At 38.4% G+C, this 24,496-nt stretch overlaps 2 protein-coding genes across 5 annotated transcripts; one reads left to right on the top strand and one right to left on the bottom strand.

Moving 5' to 3' along the window:
• Positions 1–337: 337 nt before the first annotated feature.
• zp3d.2 (zona pellucida glycoprotein 3d tandem duplicate 2) lies at positions 338–7,363 on the top strand. Its single transcript, XM_077599097.1, has 9 exons — positions 338–945; positions 1,809–1,924; positions 1,987–2,090; positions 2,995–3,169; positions 3,241–3,346; positions 3,421–3,509; positions 5,039–5,112; positions 5,201–5,416; positions 6,642–7,363. Exons 1-9 carry the CDS (start codon positions 373–375, stop codon positions 6,866–6,868), a joined length of 1,680 nt encoding a protein of 559 aa, XP_077455223.1. The 5' UTR covers positions 338–372; the 3' UTR covers positions 6,869–7,363.
• A 1,157-nt stretch (positions 7,364–8,520) lies between these two features.
• Positions 8,521–24,082, bottom strand: fli1rs (Fli-1 proto-oncogene, ETS transcription factor-related sequence). 4 transcript variants are annotated; one of them, XM_077599099.1, is made up of 10 exons: positions 23,465–24,082; positions 17,478–17,656; positions 16,443–16,612; positions 13,958–14,161; positions 13,767–13,862; positions 12,402–12,470; positions 12,276–12,335; positions 11,105–11,152; positions 10,860–10,946; positions 8,521–9,148 (listed from the first exon to the last, which is right to left on the bottom strand). In XM_077599099.1, exons 1-10 carry the CDS (start codon positions 23,465–23,467, stop codon positions 8,604–8,606), a joined length of 1,461 nt encoding a protein of 486 aa, XP_077455225.1. In that variant the 5' UTR covers positions 23,468–24,082; the 3' UTR covers positions 8,521–8,603. The 4 variants fall into 4 exon arrangements, with proteins under 4 accessions (XP_077455225.1, XP_077455226.1, XP_077455224.1 ...); XM_077599100.1 differs by having other exon boundaries at positions 23,590–24,082; XM_077599098.1 differs by having other exon boundaries at positions 23,885–24,082.
• Between the last annotated feature and the right edge of the window lie 414 nt (positions 24,083–24,496).

Below are 24,496 nucleotides of genomic sequence, written 5' to 3'. Positions count from 1 at the left end.
TTGTGGCCAATTCTGACCCTCGGGACAATATTTCGCAGCCTCCTTTGACATTTATTTATTTCCGGACTGCTTATTTTTAAAAGGGTAACAGGGGTGCTGGAGCTTATCCCAGTACACAATGGGCAATTGCAAGGCACTTTTGCCATTCAATTGTAGTAATAATGTTGCTCGTATTTTGCTATGCAAATAAAAATATATGACTAATTCGAAATAAAATTTTCAAAAATGTAATAAACATATTCTAAAACTATAAACTGTATTTGAATGTCTGAATGTCTAAATTACACACAATGACAATGGCTGTCATACACAAAACGACCACAGAGTAGCGCCATTACACCACACGAGCATGATTTAAAGGCCACGATCAAGATGCTTCTCATTAAAACTCTACGTGAATTCACGACTTTACTAATTAACAACATTTTACGTCGGGTCAATATGGCTTATTTTCCTTTCCTTGCATTTTTCTCACTGTTTGTTTCATACCAAGCAAGGGCAGCACTTTTCCGCGATACTCTGGGACGACCACCGAGTTATTCAATACAGGCAAATCGTTTTATTTGGAACAATTCTCGAGGAGAACGGCCATCTTTGTCACAGGGCTACTTTAAACTCCCCGTGTTCGTCCACTCGCAACTACCACCGCTGGAGAAAAAACACTTATCTCCATCCAAAGGCAGCGGCCTCGAGCCTCTACCCGAGCCCGTCCGAGAGCGCCTGTTCCCGGCCTCATTTGAACGAAGGCCCCCTGGCCCGTCGGAGGATTATTCCGTTAGAACGTCGTGCAAAATGGACAAAATGTTGGTTCGGGTGCCCAAGAACATTCTGGGCGGCGGAGATATGGATTTCCAACTCAAACTGGGAACATGTCAAGTGAATAAATCGTCGAAAAATTATGTTTATTTTCTAAACGGACTCGAGCAGTGTGGCACTAAACGACAGGTGAGTTAATAATTCTGCATAATAATTTGGGGCCTCTGTTTTGTAAATTTTTCTACCGTAGCATTTCACTGAAGATAGAAATGCTAATGATTAGCATAATTTGCAAATAGCTCGTTTACGTCAGCGAACAGGTTCACAAATGGCGCGGCGTAAACTTTTTCAAAAGCCTCGATTTGGTTTTGAAGTTATCAAGTACAATTTGTTCATTTTAATTTGCTCGCAATGTACGTGTTTTCTGTCTTAATTGTGATTGAATGTTTATTATGTTTTATTTAGTTAGCGGTCATTACGTCATCAATGTGCGAAAACTGCACGCATAGTTATCACATCATTTAAGTGGGATCGACTGGTTAACCATTTGTCGGCCATCTTGCATCGGGGTTATTCTGGTGGCGGGTTTTACTAATGTAGCATATTTGAGAGATTTTCAACACTGAAAGGCTTTTTAACAGAATTTTGGACATGTTTGCAAACGGTTTGATATGTAACAAACCGTATTAACGTGGCTATGATTCAGACTTTAATGAAAAATATATATAATTGGAAGTTTTCCATAAAGTTAATACATTGCACAATTTTTTAAAGCAAAAATGCTTTCGAAGCAATCCTAGATATACTTTTGAATTCATATCCTCTTTCTAAGAACTGCAGCAAAAGTGATATCTCTATAAACTGTCAATATGATGGTTGTATTTATTTATTAATTATAGCAATATACGTGTGAAGCTAACATTTTTTTGTAGGACACGAGGAAAAAAATGCTTAGTGTGTACTTATAGAGAGGAAATAATTATTTTTTCAGCATTTGTGTATGAATATTTAACACGTCTCTCATTCTGCATCGTCAACTTTTTTGTCTGCAGTTGATTAACGGACAGATGATTTATTCCAACTCACTCCGGTACGACCCAAGAATGCTCCAAGGACCCATAAGAAGAATGGCGCCCTTTGTTCTGCCTGTTGCCTGCGTTTACACCAGGTAATCTCATGCGCACAAATACAGTAACATGGATATATTTTTATTTTTGTATTCAATTTTAGGTACCAATACTCCTACAAAATCGGTTACCTTCCAAAGATGCGCAGGCGCCACATCTTCAAAGCAGTGAGGAACAGAGCCAATTTTATTCTGACGCCACGAAACGGTAAGTTCTGTGGAAAAACACCCACTTTGCTTTAAAAACCCACATTTTCTAAATATTTCCCGATGATCTAATTCAAGGGTGTCAGACTCAGGTTGGTTCGCAGGCCGCTTTAACGTCAACTTGATTTCACGTGGGCCGGACCATTTTAGATATAATATTTAGATTTTTTTAAATTATAAATGGATTAAAAGAACTGTATTAAAAGCCCTGAAAATTCCGTTTTTTATAGATCTAAAACAATGTTTATTTGAGCTTTAAAAAAAATTTTTTTTTTAGATTTTACAAAATGATTTTAGAACTAAAAACAGAAAAAAATGATTAAAAAATGACAATTATTGATTTCAAAGGGGGAAAATCAGGAAAATTAATATACATCTATACTCTTCATTTGAATTTGATCCTAAAACAGAAAGTCGGCACTCATGATTTACTTTCCCGGGCCGCACAAAATGATGTGGCGGGCCAGATTTGGCCCCCGGGCCGCCACTTTGACACCGGTGTCTTAGGTCAAGGGTGTCAATTTCATGTGGGCCGGGCCATTTTAGATATATTTAGATTTTTTTTTTATAAATGAGTTAAAAGAAATGGATTAAAAGCCCTGAATATTCAATTTTGTATAGCTCTAAAACAATGTTTATTTGAGCTTTTTTTAAACATATTTTTAGATTTTACAAAATGATTTTTGAACTAAAAACACAGAAAAATGGATTAAAAAATGACAATTATTGATTTAAAAGGGGGGAAAATCAGGAAATTTAATATACATCTATACTCTTCATTTCAATTTGATCCTAAAACAGAAAGTCGGCACTCATCATTGACTTTCCCAGGCCGCACAAAATGATGCGGCGGGCCAGATTTGGCCCCCGGGCCGCCACTTTGACACATGTGATCTAATTGGCAGCTCAGTGGGAAAGACTCGGCCCGTCGGATCAATACACCCTCGGGGAGCCCATGTACTTCGAGGCCGAGGGTCCCCCCCTGCCCGAAGACATGCGGCTTTACGTCCACACCTGCTACGTCACCCCCAATACGTCACATGCCTCCACGCCTCAATTCCCAGTCATAAACAACTTCGGGTAAACAAAAAAAAGGAAAAAAATGTAAATGGACGTGGGTCTTTAAACACAATGTGTCCCCTGAAATGAAGGTGTATGATCGAAAGCAAGTACAGCCACTCCAGATTCATCCCGCACCAAAACAACGTGGTCCGATTCTCCGTGGATGCTTTCTCCTTCCAAGGAATGACGGATCAGGTGAGTTGGGTTTTCCGAGTCGGGCATTCCCGGGAGGTAAGATTATAAACGACTAAATTCTCGTCATTTTACAGAAACTCTACATGCACTGCAGCATGTCGGTGGAAAGTGACACGCCCACCCCGACAGCGAAATCCTGCAACTACGACACAAACTTGGGAAGGTAGAAACTAATTTATTTATATATGCAATATTCATTTTATCGTTAGAAAGTTTCTCCCAAAAAGTGTCCATTTTGTGTATCCCAAATAATCATGTACTGTTTTAAAAAATATATATATATAATGTAGATCTGGGTCATGTGGTGTTCAAAAAGTCATTTTTCTCGAAAAACTGTCGTCTTATATTCGGGCCAGTACGGTACTTGTTTACATGTGCGCTTGATGGTAAAGCTTCGAATCTCAACAAAAAATGCATTATTTTAAGACATTAAGAAATGATTTATTATTTTCTCTGATTTTTGTGTGTTTTCTCACGTCTTTCATCCAAAATTGGGACACTTTGACCCATTTTAAAGGGTTTAGTTCACATGTGTCAAAGTGGCGGCCCGGGGGCCAAATCTGGCCCGCTGCATCATTTTGTGTGGCCCGGGAAAGTAAATGATGAGTCCCGACTTTCTGTTTTAGGATCAAATTTAAAGGAAGATAATAGATGTATATTAAATTTCCTGATTTTCCCCCTTTTCAATCAATAATTGTCATTTTTTAATCTTTTTTTTTCTGTGTTTTTAGTTCAAAAATCATTTTGTAACATCTAAAAATATAAAAAAGCTAAAATAAACAGTGTTTTAGATCTTTAAAAAAAATGGAATATTCAGGGCTTTTAATCAATTTATTTAAAAAATCTAAATATTATATCTAAAATGGTCCGGCCCACATAAAATCGACGTTGACGTTAATGCTCCGTTTTTAAATGGTGTCATTTTTTTGGCGTTTAAATATTTACTAGATTATCAACGTTTTAAAAAAAAATTCAATTTAAATATATCAAGACTTTTTTTGCAACCATGTTTCCCATTAAGGTCATTTATGGTGGTTATAGTTAGAGCTGAGCGATATGACAATAATTATCGCGAAATAATTTTTGTCAGCATTGAAAAACTTTCGATAAAAATGCGATAAATTTAAACTGTAATTACTCCACCAGACCACCGCGGAGAATGGGGGCGCTGTTGCAACGTGAACGCTAGTTCCACAACAACGGTCAGGAGAACAGGATGGCGCGGTAACCTGTTTTTAGCATGTTAGCAATAGACACTAACACGCATGAACGCAAAATGACAATAACACAGTTAAAATAATGCAGACTACCCGGTAAAAGATCCAAGAAAAAAAAATAAAACCCACGCAAGCCTGGGAACAACATGCAAACTCAACACAGTAAACACCCACTTGGGATCAGACCCACAACCCTGGAACTGTGAGCCCGATGCGCCAATCACTCGTCCACCGGGCCGCCTTTTTGCAAGAATGAACTATTGGAAAAAAGGAAATGCTTTAAAAAGCATTAGAAAATGAGATTATATTGAGATTTATTTGTTTATATATATTTTTTTGTATCTATTTTTTTATATTTATTTATTTTTATTTACTCGTTGCTAGTAAACCTCACTCGCGTCACAAAATCTGAGGAAAAAAAAGATTTTTAACATTTGCCAACTCAGATCTAACCACCATTTTTTTTTCTTCATAGGTGGGCGGAGCTTCATGGCTGGGATTGGGTGTGCGCCTGCTGCGACTCCACCTGCGGATCTGCCGTTTCCTCTTGTAATTAATATCATAACACACATTTATTGAAACCTTTAAAACATATACCAATGACTTTCAATAATTTAAAAAAAAATCTATTTTTCAGTGAGCGAAATAAGAAGTGGAAGAGGGTGGAAAGTGCAGCCCACAGGACATTTATTCAAAACGCACAAGAAAAAGACATTATTTCTCCCCACTAAAACAACCAGAGCGGGGTCCGTAGTGAAGACCACCGCCCAGCCACTTGTAGGCGGAGGAGTAGAGCGAGAGGAGGGGCCAAAAGGCACCGCGGTGGTCCTGGATGCTCGTCACGCCTTTAAAGGTATGGTGGAAAAACATTTAAATTGCTGTAAGCAACTGTTTTTATTTGGAAAGTTTGGCCGCGAAAAGTGAATTTCTGCCAGTCAGCTACGAAAAAATGGGGTCTATTTGATCGAGGTTTTTGCTGAAGGAACGATTTAGTATGTTGATTGCAATGAAGCCCCGCCCCTTTAACGGGGAGGGGCTTGGGAGTGGTCACGTAGAGCGTAACGCCATGAGGTTAAATTAAATTGGGGGGGAAAAATGAATTTTCAACATCAGTTACATGTGGAATTACATTTGTTTGTGTTGCGTTAAACAATGTTTAAGAACAAAGATGTAGATCACAGGTGTCAAAATGGCGGCCCGGGGGCCAAATCTGGCCCGCCGGGTCATTTTGTGCGGCCCGAGTAAGTCAATCATGAGTGGCGACTTTCTGTTTTAGGATCAAATTCAAATGAAGATTGTAGATGTATAGTATATTTTCAGATTTTTCCCTTTTTAAATCAATAATTGCAATTTTTTATCCATTTTTTTCTTTTATATTTCCTATTTACTGATTTTCCCCTTTTTAAATCAATAATTGCAATTTTTTATCCCTTTTTGGTGTTTTTAGGTCAAAAAACATTTTGTAAAATCTAAAAATAAATATATGAAAATATTTTTGGTTTTCCACTTTAATATTGAATATAATCCAATTTAAAAAAAAATGTAAAATGGTCCGGCCCACATGAAATCGAGTCGATGTTATTGCGACCCGCGAACAAACCCGAGTTTGACACCCTTGATGTAGATTATATTGATATTTTTTGAATGCCATAGAAAGACTCGTCGTTTTATATTGTTTTTTTTCTAAATTGAATCATTTCTACATGTGGAATTGGTTGCCTTTAAAAAAAGTCAATTGTTCATTAAATCATTTATGACTTTAAGAAACAACTTAAAATAGTGTTTTATAGCATTAAATTGGTTTTTTAAATTTATTTTTACTGTTTAAATTGCATGTTGTATGCCAATTTTTCTTTAAAAAAATCGATATATATATTTATATTTAAAAAAAGCCCACGGGTGCTAAATTCAACTATTGTTACCTTCTTATATTAATAAAAAATAGGGTGCTATCCTAACACATTTTTTAGGACACACTGTCTATTCTAGATAATTAAAATACGATATGTAGGGTTAAAAAAATAAATAAATAAATACTGCAACACTATGCAAGCTTCTAACAATATTTTTTTTTTCAGAGCCTAAAGTGCAATTTGTTAAAAACTCCACGATGATGAAGATGATAATCCCTTCCAAATCTCCGATGCCAACACGAAATACATCAAAACCACAAGTGAAGGGTAAGACGACCAATCGGGAACGGGAGGGAAAGTTTTCACCCAAAAATTCTGCGGGTGCACAAGAGGTCAAAGAGGTCAAAGAACGGCAGCGAATCTTTGAAGACGTCTTTAAATTTGACAAATAAAACTCCAAAGCTTCAACCAATCCCCTTTTGTTAGCTACAGGGAACATTTATTAACACGATTAAATGCCGGTCTGTACAGGTTCTTTTACAAAAAGTTTCTTTGGCTAACAAACGCGTTCGGTCCACTACCAAACAATGTAGTACGTAGATTTAAAAAATAAAAATAAAAAGTCTACACAACTCTAAATATTTTTGGGATAAGTACAAACATGGAAGTGAGATAAATTGTTTAAAAAGTTTTGCGTGAAAACCTCAAACTTGACTTTTTTGGCGTGGAATTCAATTTCATGACCACGCGATAATTGATCATTTTGTTATTTTTCGATTTTATTATCTGCCGCGATTCCATTCGATTCGACGCTCTTTGATTGGTTTATTTTAATGTTGCATTAGAGTTTTGATGTTTTGTTGCTTAACCATTTTTTTTAGACATTTTGAGCAAATCTGAAAGATGTTGATCTTGCGGAAATATAATTTTAGCAATGTACATTTAAATTGGGGTGTGTAGACTTTTCATTCACTGCGCATACATAAAGAAGAGAAACTTGGTTCCAAAACAATTGAATACAGTAAATACAGTATATTTAAAAAATCCTGGAAAGATCAGACAGCCATCTTTTAGTCTTTTTTTTTGTGTCCAATCGTAATGCCCTTTTTTAAGAATACCATAAAAATCAACCATATTCCACACTTGGCGTTCCAATGACGACATTTTCGTCTGCTACTTTTTTCTTAAAGGGACAGACAACACTTTTTTTCCATGTGCATTCTAGAGAATATAATTTTCTGCCATTGAAAATGATAGACATGATTTTCATTCACATTCGGATACTTAGCGGTAAATGCTCATCTTTCCGTGCCATTGACGGCCATTTTTTTTACTGACATTCCTTCGTTCGCTCCGCCCACTCAGAAATGGGCTTTCAATGGCAGCCAATGAGTTGATGAATGCAAAAAAGGGGATTCTTGTCGAGAAAAACGTCTTAAAAAGCCATTATTTCCAGGAAGTGGTTATCGAGAGTGGTAGCCAACATTGTGCAATTTCAGCCAATCAAATGCGAGTAAACCCGGATGACCCGCCCTTTCTCGTAATGTCCTCAATCCTCATTATAAGACGCACATGCGATCGAGTCTATCATTGTATATGTAAGAAATTAACGCGTTTATGTATATAAATATGTATTTTTTAAACATTTTTTTATTATATTTTACTTTGTTCATTTTCTGAACCGCTTATCCTCACAAGGCTTGCGGGGGGGTGCTGGAACCTATCCCAGCTAACTACGAATCGGTGGCCGGCCAATCCCAGGGCACGAGGAGACAAAGGACAACCAATCACAGCAAGGGGCAATTTCGAGTGTTCAACCAGCTAGCTTAGCCTAGCTAGCATGTTTTTGCGGCGCGGGAAGAAACCGGAGTACCCGGAAAAATCTCACCCAAGCCCGGGGAGAACGTGCAAACTCCACAATTACAGTGAGGAGCCACCGGGGATCGAACCCTCGACCCCGGAAACGCGAGCCCGACGTGCTAACCATCGCCGAAACAAGTCATATTTTTTTCTAAAATACTTTATGAACAACCGTCTTTGAGGCGAAGGTCTTTTTAAACTCGAGTTTGTCTGTCCCTTTAACTCATCGGCCACCATTGATGGCGACGCTCGCCGCCGTCCTTCCCGGGCCTCGCGGCTCGGACGTCCCCCGGCGGCTAACGCTATACTTTTTAGCGACCCGGGCGCTCAGTAGTACGAGCTCAGGTGGGAGTGGGCGGCGGGGTGTCTGTTCATGGCCGCCCCGGGGTAAATGGGGCTGCCGGGTGAGTTCCAATAGGTGGACGGCGGCCCGAAAAAGTTCCCGGGCGACACGGGCATGGGCGGCGGGTGGCCCGCCATGAAGTTCATCTTGGGCTGGTGGCCGTGGTAGGGCTGCACGTAGGACATCTCCGTCTGGTACTTGAGCATGCCGCTGCCGCCGCCGCCGCCGCCGTCGGCCGCCTGGTGGCTCTGGTGCGTCTGCGAGATGCCCTGGAAGTCGAACTTGTAGGCGTAGCGCTTGCCGTGGACTTTGGTCATGATGTTCTTGTCGTAGTAGTAGCGCAAGGCGCGGCTCAGCTTGTCGTAGTTCATGTTGGGTTTGCTCTTGCGTTCGCCCCAGCGCTTGGCCACCTCGTCGGGGTCGGTCATTTTGAACTCGCCGTTGGTGCCCTCCCAGGTGATGATGCCGGCGTTGTTGCTGTCCGAGAGAAGCTCCAGTAGGAATTGCCATAGTTGGATCTGGCCGGAACCTGTACAAGATAGTGGCAGGGATCGGACGGTGGTATTTTAAAGGGAGAAAATGTCAAATCTTATTCCATTTTTTTTGGAATTAATTACATTTTTTTTTGTATCTGATATTCTTTTTTGCGTTCTTTTAGATTTATATGGTATATTAGATTCGTCTCTGCTATGAACGCATTTGCTGTAATCTTTCGTTTATCATGGTTAGTTGCTTCTGAGACCTGCTGGAGTTGGTGAATAACGGCCATGTTTGAACAGTGTTTTTATTTAACTACTGAAAGTAGGCACTGCCCTACATTAAATAGTCTTATATTTTAAACCACCATCTTTTTCTTATTTTGGATTATTGTTCCTAAATTTGCTCGTTGTTCAAAAAGTCTACCATTACGGTAAATAAAATAATTTTAAAAAAAATTAGTGGACAATGGCAACATAACATAAAACCTATTTTAATAGATTTTTTTAAATTGGTCCTAAATTTGCTCGTTCAAAAATTCTACTATTACGGTAAACAAAATAATTTAAAAAAAATTTGTGCACCATGACAACATAACATAAAACCAATTTTCAATAGATTTTTTAAATTGGTCCTAAATTTGCTCGTCCAAAAATTCTACCATTACGGTAAATAAAATAATTAAAAAAAAAATAGTGCGACCTTGACAACATAACATAAAACCTATTTTTAATAGATTTTTTAAATTGATTTTTGTCATGCGATTTTCTTGACTCTTAAAAGTCTGTAGTCTCTATGAGTTTTGGTTCTGGGGAAATTCTTGTTTTCGGATTGTGTGGTCTTGAGCATCACTTACGCTAAAATTTGTTGGTAATAAACGTCCAATCCGTTTGAAGTCGGAGGGCAGGCAGCCATCATTTCCGGAGTACCGTATTTTCACGACTATAAGCGCACTTGAGTCTTAAATTTTCTCCAAAATAGACAGGGCACCTTATAATCCAGTGCGCTTTATATATGGACCAATACTAAAATTGTTATCACGATAAAATCAAATAAATCAGTCGCTAGCTACTAGCTAACTACTATTTGCGAATGGATTGTGACCTGGACATTGACAACACAGCTTTACGAACGGTGGCAGTCAGCGTCAGGCTAGTTATGCTAGCTACTAGCTAGCTACTATTTGCGAATGGATTGTGGCCGCCTGGACGAACGTATAAAACTCAGCGTTTTCGATGACTCATTTGGACAATTGTTCAATTGGGACACAGAAAATGAGGACTTTGATGGATTTGTGGGTGATGATGACGTGAGTAAGTTGTAAAATGGCGAAATAAAGTACAACCCAACTCAGTTTTGCTTCCGTTGCCTTTTTAAAAACGTGTTTTTAGCGTGTGTCCGTATGTTTAAGATGGTGTATGTTTTGCCATGCCTGGCTGCGTCTTTAAAAATGGTGCGTCCTTTGTGTGCGTCAAATACAGAAATAGCACTCGTTACTGACACTGCGGCTTAAAATGCGATGCGCCATATAGTCGTGAAAATACGGTACATTTTCAATTTATTGGGCTGAAATCATTTCTGAATGCATTTGATTAATTCCAACTGAAGACAAAACTGGCGAATTAAAAAATAATTTAACGGTACTAATTCCGATGACCGCCTGCCCGCTAACGACTCCAAAATGAAGCCCGGTAGTAAACAAATGGGACCTTTCCACTGTGTGGCTCGGAACCAAGGCGGTACGTTTGCGGACTTTGACCTACCCACAGGCCTTTGGGCGCTGAGGTCGGGCGGCTCGTACCAACCTTGCCTGCCCGTTCGTTTCTTGGACGGGCGGACGGCTTGGCCTTCTGCGAGGAAGACAGCGAGGCAAACGGTCACAGGCGACCTTTCCGCCCATCGTCTTTTACGTCAATCGTATTTCTTTCCCCCCCATCACGTGTTGCCAACACAGCCAGTGCAAAGGCCTCATTTGTATCATCCGCTTTTGTAGAAGCTAACGGCTTACCTGGGTTGGCTAGCCGGCTGCTAATGGGGCCTAATGTCTGATAGGGATCTGGAAATTAAAAAAAAAATGGCATTAAAGTTGACGTAGTATTTCATTTTGGGAAAATATGACTGTTATTATTCAGGCTCTAAGTCACACTCTCAAAATTTTGGTAATTTATACTCGGGCTTGACAGATATATACACCGTAGTTACTCGCATATAAGCCGCACCCTTAAAATTGCCTTGAAATCTTGGAATTTTACAATTTCTCTCGTTTATGGCGCCCAATGGTTCACAATTTTCACCTCCATATTTAATAGGGAGTACAAATGTTTTACTTTGAAGGGAAAATCTTAAGAAAACGTGCTATTTCCGAGATACTGTATGAATCAAAGGCACATAATTAGGGTCAATATCATAAGATAGTAATTCATCCAGTAATGGTTGTTTTCTTACTGCAAAACAGAAAATAACCAACAAATAGTAAATGTTACTTGGCCAACATCCACTGGTGAAAAAAGTATAGTGTATATTGTGTGCATTATAAGCCGCACCCTTGATTCAGTCATTTTATTGAGTCACAAATTTGGATTATATGCGAGAAAATACTGTATGTCTCAGTCTGACTCTCTTTAATTAGCTAGCTACTATAAAATATAATAAAAACTAAGAAAACACCAGGGAGGATTCACTTGGATCTTTTAGTGTGTCAGTTCGGCGTTGTCCTGCATCTCCTAATCGCTTATTTTGGCCGTGTTATTGTCTTTTTGCGTTCATGCTCCGTGTTATCCTATATTGCTAACATGCTAAAAACACGTTTTCTCATCATTCTCTTCTTCTCCTGGAACTATGGTTCATCTTGCAACAGCGCCCCTGTTCTCTGTGGTGGTTGGGTGGTGTAATTGCAGTTCAAAATGGTTAAATATACATTTTGTCAACATAAACAAGTTTTTAAAATTATCTTCAAATCCACTTTTTCCGTATTTAATTGTGATTAATAGCTTTTTATTGTTCGATTTAGATTATTATTAGATTTGCCTGTCTTTCTCGATAATTGAAAAATATCTCCCCATAAAAATATCATTTTATTAGGGAATTTTCCAAATATTTTCCCCCAATTTTTTTTTGACCGGTGTGACTTAGTCTGAAAAAAATAAATTTTAAACATATCAGTTTTCGACAAATCCCACCTTGACCGATTCTCGCCACCGGTTCTGAGACTCTGCCGTGTTGTTGCTCCATGGCGGAACCTATTGAGAAAACGTACACGTTAAAACAAGCCCCGCCCACTCCCCCAGAGGCGGGTCTTTCGGTACCTTTGGCCACGACCGCCATGTTGTTGGCGCTCCAGCTGTTCCCGCGGCCGATCTCGTCAAAAGTGTTTTCTGCGCAAAAGGGGAACGAGAAAGCCATGAGACATTTGGGGGTGACGGATCGCTGAATCTTTTGAAGCGGCCATTGAAACCGCGACGGGAAGGAAGTCCCCAAATTGTCTAGCGAGACCATAACGGGTCGGGAGGTCTCCAGATGACCTCCTGGTTTCTTGGGTGAGGGTTCTTTTGTTTTGGGAGGACTCTGCCTGTACCAGATTGTGAGTCGTGTCCCACTTTTGCGACCTTATAGCCCCCGCCTACTTCCTGTGCCATGGCAGCTGCTTCCTGCCCAAAACGGCTTGTTGAGTTTGGGTTTTAAGATTCATCAGTGGAGGCCAAAGAACCGCTTTGGTCTGGTACTTAAACTATTGAACAGGGCTCTGAACTCTCGCCGCATTGTTTCGGGAAGCCTTCTGTTTTTGTTTGGGTGTGATAAGGGGAGAATTTGGTGGCTAAGCTGAGATTGAGGAGATGGATAGTCCATGGTAGGAAATGCAGAAAAATGCTCATGGTTTGTTCTTGTTAGCTTTTGTGGAATGTTCTAGAATTTCTGCGGATTTGAAAATGTTTGAAAGATCAAATCTTTCACTTTTCTACTTCTCACCATCTGCATTAATTGGAGATCATTAACTGTCAAAGGCCTGATTAGTCAAATAGAATTGAATTTAGAAATTCCGAAACTGCCCGTTTGACTAAGCTAGCTAACAAAGAAAAACAAACTTTTGTTTATCATTAAATTTGTCATAAAGGTTAAATTTATAGGGCTAATCCAGATTTATTAGGTATTTAAAGCCACATTTCAATGCAGTTTTCTTTACTTTTTTTAAAAATAGATTTGATTTGAGGACAAATTTAGAAATTCAGAAACTGCACGTTTGACTAAGCTAGCTAACAAAGAAAACAAACTTGTTTATCATTAAATTTGTCATAAAGGTTACATTTGTAGGGGTAATCCAGATTTATTCGGTATTTAAAGCCACATTTCAATGTATTTTTCTTACTTAAAAAAAAAATAGATTTGATTTCAGGACAAATTTAGAAATTCAGAAACTGCACGTTTGACTAAGCTAGCTAACAAAGATAAACAAACTTTTGGTTATCATTAAATTTGTCATAAAGGTTACATTTATAGTAATAATACAGATTTATTTGGTATTTAAAGCCACATTTCAATGCATTTTTCTTTATTTTAAAAAAAAAATTGATTTGATTTTAGGACAAAATTAAAAATTCAGAAACTGCACGTTTGAGTATATCAGCATCTGAATGAGTCAAAATGTTTGTTTGAACTCCAAGTCTCAATCTTACCAGCTTTGACCTGAAGTCGAGGCTGCGCTGGAGGCGGAGCCGGGGGCGGGGCCGTGTTGGTAGACGCCGTCGTAGAGTATGAAAAAGTCGGACTGCCTGATGGAAAAAAATCCAGATTGGGAAAGGTGTGGTTGACATAAAACTAGTCCTTCGCTTTGTCATTGAAATGGCGCTAAGAGGCGTGGCCTTACTCTGCCGGAGGTAATTGAGGTGCGAGAGCAGGATGTCGGCGTTGTAGGCGGACGTGAGGTGCATCATGTCCTCTTTGGTCAACTTGCACAGGGCCTTGCCGTCCAGTGCCTGGAAGCGCATGACGTTGACTTCCTCCAGGACGTACTCTTTGATGGCCCAGTCCAGCCACTGACGCACGTGGTCTTGGCTCCACATTTCGGGGTCTGGTGTGGAGTGTAACGTGGACACCATTTGTTACAATTTCAATTGAATTATTATGATTTTTTTGTCATTATACAGGCACAATGAGATTCGAAGCTTCACCATCAAGCGCACGTGTAAACAAGTACCGTATTGGCCCGAATATAAGACGGCAGTTTTTCAAGACTCCAGTTTGAAAAAACACCAAATTCAATTTTTAGTGCTTTTTTTGTTGAGATTCGAAGCTTTCCCATCAAGCGCATATGTAAACAAGTACCGTATTGGCCCGAATATAAGATAACAGTTTTTCAAGAAAAATGACTTTTTGAACACCAAATTCAATTTTTAGACCGAAAATAATGACTGTGCATTCGTACCTCTACTTGCAAAATTAATTGGTTACAAGACTTTTTTCGTAACTTGAAAATTTTGTAAGTAGAGGCGTACTTCATATGTAAATTCCCTCATTTATTCCATGGTCCTCACACAATTACCAACTAAACCAAGGGTGTCAGACTCGGGTTGGTTCGCGGGCCGCTTTAACGTCAACTTGGTTTCATGTAGGCCGGACCATTTTAGATATAATATTTAGATTTTTTATATAAATGGATTAAAAGAACTGGATTAAAAGCCCTGAATATTATTTTTTTTATAGATCTAAAACAATGTTTATTCGAGCTTTTTTAAATATATTTTTAGATTTTACAAAAGGATTTTTGAACTAAAAACACAGAAAAAATGGATTAAAAAATGACAATTATTGATTTAAATGGGGGGAAATCAGCAAACTTAATATACATCTCTACTCCTTATTTTAAATTGAATCTAAAACAGAAAGTCGGCACTCATGATTGACTTTCCCGGGCCGCACAAAATGATGCAGCGGGCCAGATTTGGCCCCCGGGCCGCCACTTTCACACATGTGAGCTAAAGTTTAGTGTGTTCAACCTAAACACCATTTTTTCTCCTCTTTCAACCGCCTGGCGTTTAATATCTTGATAAATTGATGTCCAGGGCAAAAATGTCTCACCCCAGGAAATGCTGCTGAGTCATTTCCACCCGCAAAACAATGAGCGCACCTTTTTTAATTTTTTTTATGATGCCAGTAACGGTGGGACCGCACACGGCGTCTTCGTACGTCTTTCGTCTTCTTCGCAATTGTTAAGAAAGGCCCGCCGCCGTGAGGCAATATCCACGTATTATGACGCAAAGAAGCCACGGCTCACATTTGAAGGGGAGGGTGTGCGACTGACTCATTGGTGCGCGCCATTGCGGCTCGTATTAAGTTGATTTAATAGGGACATTTTTGGCCAATTCTGTTTTCTTCTCGCTGTTTTTTGGGGGGGAAATGAGTGTGCCACCTGTCTGAGGTTTATTGAAGTGTTTTAGGATTTGGTTGGACCCTTTTTTGTTTCAATTTTTAAGGATTTAATATTAAAAAGTGATAATTAATGATGAACTCATTGGCTGTTTTTGACGGTGTTGGACGTCCAATTCCTTTTGACTGGGTGAGATTAATTAATAATTACAAATAATTGATGCCAGATAGTCCTAATTAAAATGAAACTGAAAGACGAGGCGGCTGTTAATTCAATGCCAGCCGTCCCAGTTGGAATGGATTGGACGTCTGGGTAACGATTTAATGAGGTTTTTTTTTTGGAGTATTACTTGCCGAAGCTAGAAAAAGTAGTAAAATACACCAAAATTAGACATTTTTTTGTATGTACAACACAAATTGTCAAATTGACAAAATTGCATTGAAGGTTGTTAAAAAAAATAAAAATGAAATAATTTGACGGCACTTTTAAAATGAAATTACATAAGCCGTCTCTAACAATAAATGGACTGTCTTTTTCTTTTAGAATTTTTTTTTGCAATCTGAATTTCAGTAAAAAGTCAAATGGACCTACCGTATTTTCCGCACTATAAAGCGCACCTTAAATGAATGGCTTATTTTAAATTTTGTTTTGTATATAAGGCGCACCGGATTATAATATGCATTTGCAGTAGTAGTCGGGGTGGTAGCAGTTGTCGTAGTAATGGCAGTAGTAGTTAGGAGTTGAGTCATATATCAACTAGGTGGCGCTGTAGCTAATGAGATAGAATTTTACACAACGATTAATATTCATCCATTTTTAAGGGGCACTGAATATTGGAGTCTTTGCGCCTTATAGTGCATAAAATACGGTAATTGGAAAAATAATGACCTCAAAGACTGAAATCCACGGTAATAAACATTAAAAAAATAGTTGTCGGTTCAATGGGTGCAATTGTCTCATAAATCCGACATTGGAAACGACTTACCCGCCGGTACGATGACGCGTTTTTCCTCCGTGACGGTCATGCCGGGCGGGGGGATGTCGGGGGGGCTGACCCGGGGCTCCGGGTACGAGGGCTGGTACGCCATGGGGATGCCGTCGTCGCTCATGTGGCGGGAGCGCTTTGTCACGCTGCAGTCCACCGGGGATTCGTGGCTACGACACACGGTGAAAGACGCCGTCAAACGGATAGGTCGCCCGACAACAAGACTGACAACCTTAATTTTTAGCTTTGTTTTCGTCCTAAGTGTAAAATTTGCGTAAGAGAAAGTGCGCCAGTGCTATGGCGAATAGGAAAATGCCAATGTTGCAGTTCCTGACTGTCGCCAGGGGGGCGCTGTCGGGTCAATCGTAAAGAATGCGCTCGAAGAAGAAAAAGAAACTTTGAATTTAGTACGTCATTTAAATGCCTAAAAACATACCTTTACATTTGATAAGCAAATAATCCCATTAATATTAGATATTTACTTGTATATAAAATAATTGAAAGTATAATCCTCATAATATAGCATAACTTTAATTGCTTAATCCAAATTAAGTTTAGTTATTAGTGTGCTATTTCAAATAGATGCGCATGTATATTCATGAAAATGTATACGTAAATATGGGAACATATTTTCAAAATAGTTTCATAATTAATCATCTAAACTTAACAATCATGTGAATCATTTTAAAAATACTTCATAAAAATACTTACTAAAAATACGTACTAAAAATACGTCCAAAAAATACGTCCTAAAAATACGTCCTAAAATAATCATTATAGTCAACATTTATTAGCATTAATAAATTTTAGCGTCTTTCGTGCATATAAATAAACAACTCATGCTAATTTATTTTCCTGCCATATTAATTCCATTGAATAATGTAAACATTCATCGTCTCCAACGTCAATCAAACGCCACTTATTTTTTCCCAAACCGTTCAAATATGTATTTTCAAAAATATAAATTATCTCAGTCAAAAAAAGATAAAGAAATATGGTATTTTTCCAAGAAATTGCAGCGAAGTTTGTACTCACGTGGTCCCGTTGACATGCTCGACTCGCTTCTGCGCGCCGGCCGGCGGCCATTCCGGCTCGCCGTGCTCGGGACTTTGCTTGAATCCGCCCGGCGACGTCATCTCCGCCTTCATGTGCATGGCGGCGGTGTAGGGCGCCTCGTATATGGGTTGGTCCTCGCTCACCACAGACAGCGCTTCCTGTGGGACACGTCCGCGGGGTTAGCGGCTATTTTAGCGCACTTCCTGGTTACCTCCAGTCTTGTTTTCATGCTCATCCGGCGCTTCCTTGGAACGAGAACGGGCCACGTCTTGGTGCCGGGGGGCGGGACTTGACCAGGCATCGCTAGTCTTTAACTCGGGGGTGTCGAACTTACGGTTCGCGGGGGTGTTCTGGCTGACTTTGTAGCCTGTTCGTACTGTACTTGGAGTTAAGTACAGTACAATTGAAATAAGACTGAAAAAGTGTGGGTCGTCTTACATTCGGGGTCTAGACATTATGCCCATTTAGAAGGATAGGTGGCGCCAGATATCTTGAAAGCCAATCCTGAACACTTTGGTTATTGCAATTTTGTTGTTTGATCAGGTTTGATTAATTGGATTATTTATTTTATTAGTGTGATTGCACTTTAGTTGACATATTTTAATGTTCAACAGATATTAAGATGAGATAGACAGTTTTGCATGATTTGAGTGAGGCAAAATAACATGCTTTTTCTCCAATATATTATTATAATTTTTTTTAGATGTACTGTCATTAATTTCTGTATAAAAAATTGAATTTGTCGTTCAAAAAGTATTTTTTCAAACTCAAATGTTGAAAAAGACGGTTGTCGCATAATCAGGGTCGTCTTATATTCGGGGTCTAGACATTATGCCCATTCAGAAGGATAGATGGCGATAGATATCTTGAAAGCCAATGCTGAACACTTTGGTTATTGCAATTTTGTGGTTTTTGTTCGGGTTTGTTTAATTTGATTATTTATTTTATTGGTGATTGCACTTTAGTTGACATTTTAATGTTCATTAGTTATTAAGATGTGATTGACAGTTTCGCATGATTTGAATGAGGCAAAATAAGATGCTTTTTCTCTCCAATATATTATTATAATATTTTTTTTCAGATGCACTGTCAATTTTTGCATAAAAAAATTGAATTTGGCATTCAAAAAGTATTTTTTCAAACTCAAATCTTGAAAAAAAAGGTTGTCTCAAAATTAGGGTCGTCTTATATTCGGGCCATTTAGTTTGAATGTGGCCCTCCAAACGGAGTTCGACACCCCTGCTTTGACTCGACTCGGATTTGAAGTCCCGAAGCGAAACTTTTAAGACGGCTGGAGGCCAGGACGGGCCGGGAGGGCCAGGGAGGGCCGGGGAGGGCCGGGGGCCTGAGAAGCGTGTTTGTTTAGAGGAGCCCGCCATTGTCTTTCGGGCCTCGTACGTCAGCGCCGTGCTTTTTCAGCGGCCGGCAGGAAACCCGGCCGCCATGTGCGGCAGAACCTTTTGGCACGGGCCCACCGAGAGGAAGTCCAAAAGATGTGGGTCATTAGAAATCTGCAAAAACACCCCGTGGTCAAGGGTGGTGTGAGGGAGGCGAGGGGGGCGGGCACAGAGGCCATTCTTGTTGTTGTTGATTTGATTATTATTATTTTTTCTCCCCTTGTTGCGTTAACTCGTCGACGTCCAATTCGTTTGGACTGGGAGAGTCCTCCCCATTCCAATGTGTTCTAAAAAGCGATTTCCGAACGTATTCCCACCTCAGAAACTTTTACTTAAGGGTGTCAGACTCGCGTTGGTTCGCAGGCCGCTTTAACATCGACTTGATTTCACGTGGGCCAGACCATTTTAGATATAATATTTAGATATTTTATATAAAAATGGATTAAATGAACTAGATTAAAAGCCCTGAATAGCCCGTTTTTTTATAGATCTAAAACAATGTTTATTTTAGCTTTTTTAATATATTTTTAGATTTTACAAAATGATTTTTGAACTAAAAACACAGAAAAAATGGATTAAAAAATGACAATTATGGATTTAAAAGGGGGAAAATCAGGAACTTTAATATACATCTATACTCTTCACTTGAATTTGATCCTAAAACAGAAAGTCGCAACTCATGATTTACTTTCTCGGGCCGCACAAAATGATGCGGCGGGCCAGATTTGGCCCCCAGGCCGCCACTTTGACACCTGTGGTCTAGTGATGCGTCCATGTGGAATCCAATTGGACGTCTATTGGCATCAATGGCAGATATAGAAAAAATGGGGTGGCAATAAGCGTTATTTTTATTTCATAATTACAGTGATTATTATATTTTTTTTAAATAATTTTCTAACCTTTGCTTTTGCAAAAATCAATTGAATCATTTCTATTAGTATTAATTCATATAAATTTTTCCAAACATTATTCGGGTCAATCCTGCCTCTCTAAATTAGCCGTTACCCGCTAATCACAACAAATATTAATTGAAATATAATAATAATAATTGCAATAATAATTGATTTTACTAAAAATGCCTTCCTGTCGAAAAAAGGTGAAAGCAAGTGCTTCCTCCTGTTAAAAAAAATATAAAACTCAAAAAAATGTATCGCACCACATTATAAACACACCTAAACACGCATTTTTAATTACATTTCCTTCATGGTTAAAAAAAAAATATCTTTCACCCTTCTAAACCACTGCGTGCAACCAAGAGTTCAAATCGAAGACATAACTGTCCAAAAAATATTTTTTTGACGTCTTACAGATGCATATCGCAGATTTTTATTCACATTGGCACATTTTTCCTCGAATACTTTGAAGTACTTTGATCTTATCGTTATCGCCAACTATTGCGCAATCGTTTTAGTTTAGTTAAGTTTAGTGAAGCTTTTCGAAAGGTTGTTTTTGTTTGTTTTTTAACCGTAAGCCACTCGACGCGCTGTCGCTTTAACCGCAAGCGGTGTAGCACAAAACCGCCACAAATGCGACGACCTCTTTAGATAATCTGCAACTGCGTTAAATTGTACATTTTAAATTTATGAGTTTTCCCACAAGGACTGCTATTAACAATTATTTTTGATAAACCATTACTATAAGTCACACTTTTTGGGGGATTGATAAATGAGTTCCGTATTTTTCAGAATATAATCGCACTTTTTTTGGAGTTCATAAATGACTACCGTATTTTTCTGAATATAAATTGCACTTTTTTGGAGTTGATAAATGACTACCATATTTTCCAGAGTAGAATCACACTTTTTTTTGCAGTTGATAAATGATTACCGTATTTTCCAACATATAAGTCACACTTTTTTGCAGTTGATAAATGACTACCGTATTTTCCAGAATATAATCACACTTTTTTTTGCTGTTGATAAATGACTACCGTATTTTTCAGAATATAAATCACACTTTTTTTGCAGTTGATAAATGACTACTGTATTTTCCAGAATAGAATCGCACTTTTTTGTAGTTGATGAAGGACTACCGTATTTTCCAGAATATAAGTCGCACTTTTTTGTAGTTGATAAATGACGACCGTATTTTCCAGAATATAAGTCGCACTTTTTTGTAGTTGATAAATGACGACCATATTTTTCAGAATATAAATTGCACTTTTTTTCGGAGTTGATAAATGACTACCGTATTTTCCAGAATAGAATCATACTTTTTTTGCAGTTGATAAATGATTACCGTATTTTCCAGACTATAAATCACACTTTTTTTTTGTTTGGCTGGGCCTGCGAAAAAAAAAAATTTGACCACTGACAGACAGCCTATGTTGTTTTTTTAGCTAGTTATCGAAACAAAACTTATTTGTACATTGATAGATAGCTTTTTTTGTATTTTGTACCTCATTTTACTATTAATTTAACGTTTAACGTTTGTTCTTGGCTTCTGGTGACCTAAAAAAATCTGCCCCCAAAAATCCAAGTTGCGCTCCATTCCAAAAAATACGGTATTCACATCTTATTTTATTGCAGTTAATCGATGACATCATGTTATTTACTGATAATTAACTCTTGGTTTAAGATTTTAGTTGTAAATTGTAAAAGAACAATCGTGCAAACATTTCATAAGGCTGATTTTGATCATCATTTTGAGTTTGATGTATTTAAACATTAACGAACATATACATGTAAATATGTAAGATTATAATTTCCATCTTTAGTCCCTTGTGCAATTTGTTAACTTTTAAAAAATATTTTACAAGGAAATCCTTAGTCTTATAATCAATATAAGGAATTATGCTGGAGCTGTTGACTTATTAATTTCATCTTATTATTAAGTCATAACAAATACATGCAAACTTTATTGTACCCGATTTTTTTTTTATCAATGAAAAACATTTACAACCCCACTAAACTATCAATAGACAGAACCTTTTTCATACTGAATCAAAATTTCAAATATAAATATATTTCAAAATAGTCAGATTGCCCCCCTCCCCAAAAAAACCTTTATTTAAAATTTACACTTTTTTTTAGCAATGAAAAACATTTACAACCCCACTAAACTATCAATAGACAGAATCTTTTTCATACTGAATCAAGATTTTAAAAATATATATATTTCAAAATAGTCTGATTGCCCCCTCCCCAATTTAAAAAAAAAAAAAACTTTATTTAAAATTTACACGATTTTTTTAGCAATGAAAAACATTTACAACCCCACTAAACTATCAATAGACAGAACCTTTTTCATACTGAATCAAGATTTTAAAAATATATATATATTTCAAAATAGTCTGATTGCCCCCCTCCCAAAAAAAATTACAAAAAAAACTTTATTTAAAATTTACACGATTTTTTTAGCAATCAAAAACATTTACAACCCCACTAAACTATCAATAGACGGAACCTTTTTCATACTGAATCAAGATTTTTTTTAAAAAAATATTTCAAATAGTCTGATTGCCCCCCCTCCCAATTTAAAAAAAAAAAAAAAACTTTATTTAAAATTTACACTTTTTTTAGCAATCAAAAACATTTACAACCCCACTAAACTATCAATAGACAGAACCTTTTTCATACTGAATCAAGATTTTAAATATATATATATTTCAGTATAGTCTGATTGCCCCCCCCCAAAAAAAAACTTTATTTAAAATGTTCGCCCTATACGTGAAATGTCCCCATAAACCACCAAATCCGACATTTATGATTTCAATCATCGGCAGGGAGATTTTTGCACCAGAACACCCCCCACCCCACCCCGCTTAAGCACCCCCCCCCCCCCCCCCCCCCTCCACCCCATGCACACAAAGTTGCACAAAGGTTGCGAGCATGTCTGAGCACCCGCAAAAAAGCAGAAGTAAAAGTCACCCCGAGCTGATTTTGCAAAGCGTGTGGTTTTCGTCCCCTCGGCCGAAACATTTTCTGCACTTTTCACCCGACGGCGTCCTTTTTGCACCCAAGTTTTACCCCTTTTTTTGCACATTTTGCCACTTTTTGGCCGCTGTTTTCAACCCCGCTCGGCTCCGGGCCGGCGGAAATATGTGCGGAAAGTCTGAGGTTTGAGACAGGAAGCCTGCAGAGTCGAGATAACGACACCTGACGAGCGCTCCCGTTTGCAGCTATAAATTAAGACTTAAAATAAACCCTAACAACTCACACACACACACACACACTCACCGAAAACTTTTGCGGGCCATTGTGTGACAAAGAATGTGGACGCCATTATGTTTTCAACACATTTGGTCAAAAAACAGCGGTATTCCACTTGACTTCATAACATTTGGAAACTTTGGAGACACACCTTTAACACGTTGCCTGCCATTGACGACCGTAGACGTCCAAAAGTTTAAGTACTGGAAAATACGACTTCCTCAAACTACACTTTGCTTTTGTTCAACTTTGTTTCGCAATTAAAAATGGGCGAAATAAAAAGAAAAAAATAGTTTTAGGCCTATTTGAAATAGTTTTTTTTTGTATTTATTGGGCTTTTGTTGTTTTTAGACAAACTGGTTGAATTTACGCTCGTTTTGACGAAACGTTCGATGTTAAATAGGTTGAAAATAATTACCATTTCATGTTGACTTACATGGTGCCTTCACGGACACCTGCCGCTCCTGGTTGCACGCAGTTTCCACGCTGTAAATTGAACTCGTAACTCCCGAATAAAATCCACGTAGGGTTCTCTTAACGTACCGGTTCGATTCGGTCGTCGTGTTTTCAGCACGTTACACGAAAATGCGGGTTTAAAATAAATAAGAATACGCTTTTAAAAAAAAACCTGGCGAAATGACGGCCCTTTTAGAGCCTCTTTTTTCGACGGCGAGAAAATGACGCGGTGGTTAACCGGTGTTATTCGAGCGCCGACATACAACCACGAACGGGAAGGAAGAGGAAATTTTGTACAAGAAGGAAAGAGTGCGGGGGGACTCTCTCACTCGCGGTGTGGGCCAAGTCGCGCGTGGAAAGTCCGTGAAAGCCGCAAACTTACCTTGATGGTGCAGTCCATAGTGGAAGCGCCTGGTTCATTGAACGCACCTTTCGTTGCGGACGGGCGGGGGGATTCAATTTAATTTGCGAGCTTGGATTCACGCAGAGTCGATTGACTCGATGGCGCAAACCATTGTAGTGCTTTTTTTTCGTTTCTTTTTTTTCGTGCACACCAAAAAACCGGATGACAAGCTCTCTCTCTCTCTCGCTCGCTCTCTTTTTTTCTCTCTCTCTCTTTCGCTTACTCCCCCCCTCTCTCTTTTTTCGTTTTTCTAAAGTGGGAAGTGAAGTCACCCTCGCAAGACACGTGACCTTCATTGAATCTTATAGTTATTATTGACGTGTTGCAATCATTTGCTGAGAAAAGTCGATTCATTTTTAAGCAAAGGAGAAAAAATGCAATGTGATAAATGTGAGAGGGATAGAATTGTAGTTTTTATCTTTTTTTAACAGAATATATTCATAATTAAAAAGAGATTTAAAAAAAAGGCAATACTGCGATGGCAATGTATTACAGAACATATTTATATTGTAATAAAAAAAGCAACGAAACAAAAGCACTGGTTACCATGACGACGATAGATTATATAGTATATATATATTTGTAATTAAA

The sequence above is a fragment of the Stigmatopora argus genome, chromosome 4, assembly GCF_051989625.1.
Source record: "Stigmatopora argus isolate UIUO_Sarg chromosome 4, RoL_Sarg_1.0, whole genome shotgun sequence".
Classification (NCBI taxonomy): Eukaryota; Metazoa; Chordata; class Actinopteri; order Syngnathiformes; family Syngnathidae; genus Stigmatopora; species Stigmatopora argus.
Note: the sequence above shows the minus strand (reverse complement) of the source record. Positions and strands in the feature narration are given on the sequence as shown.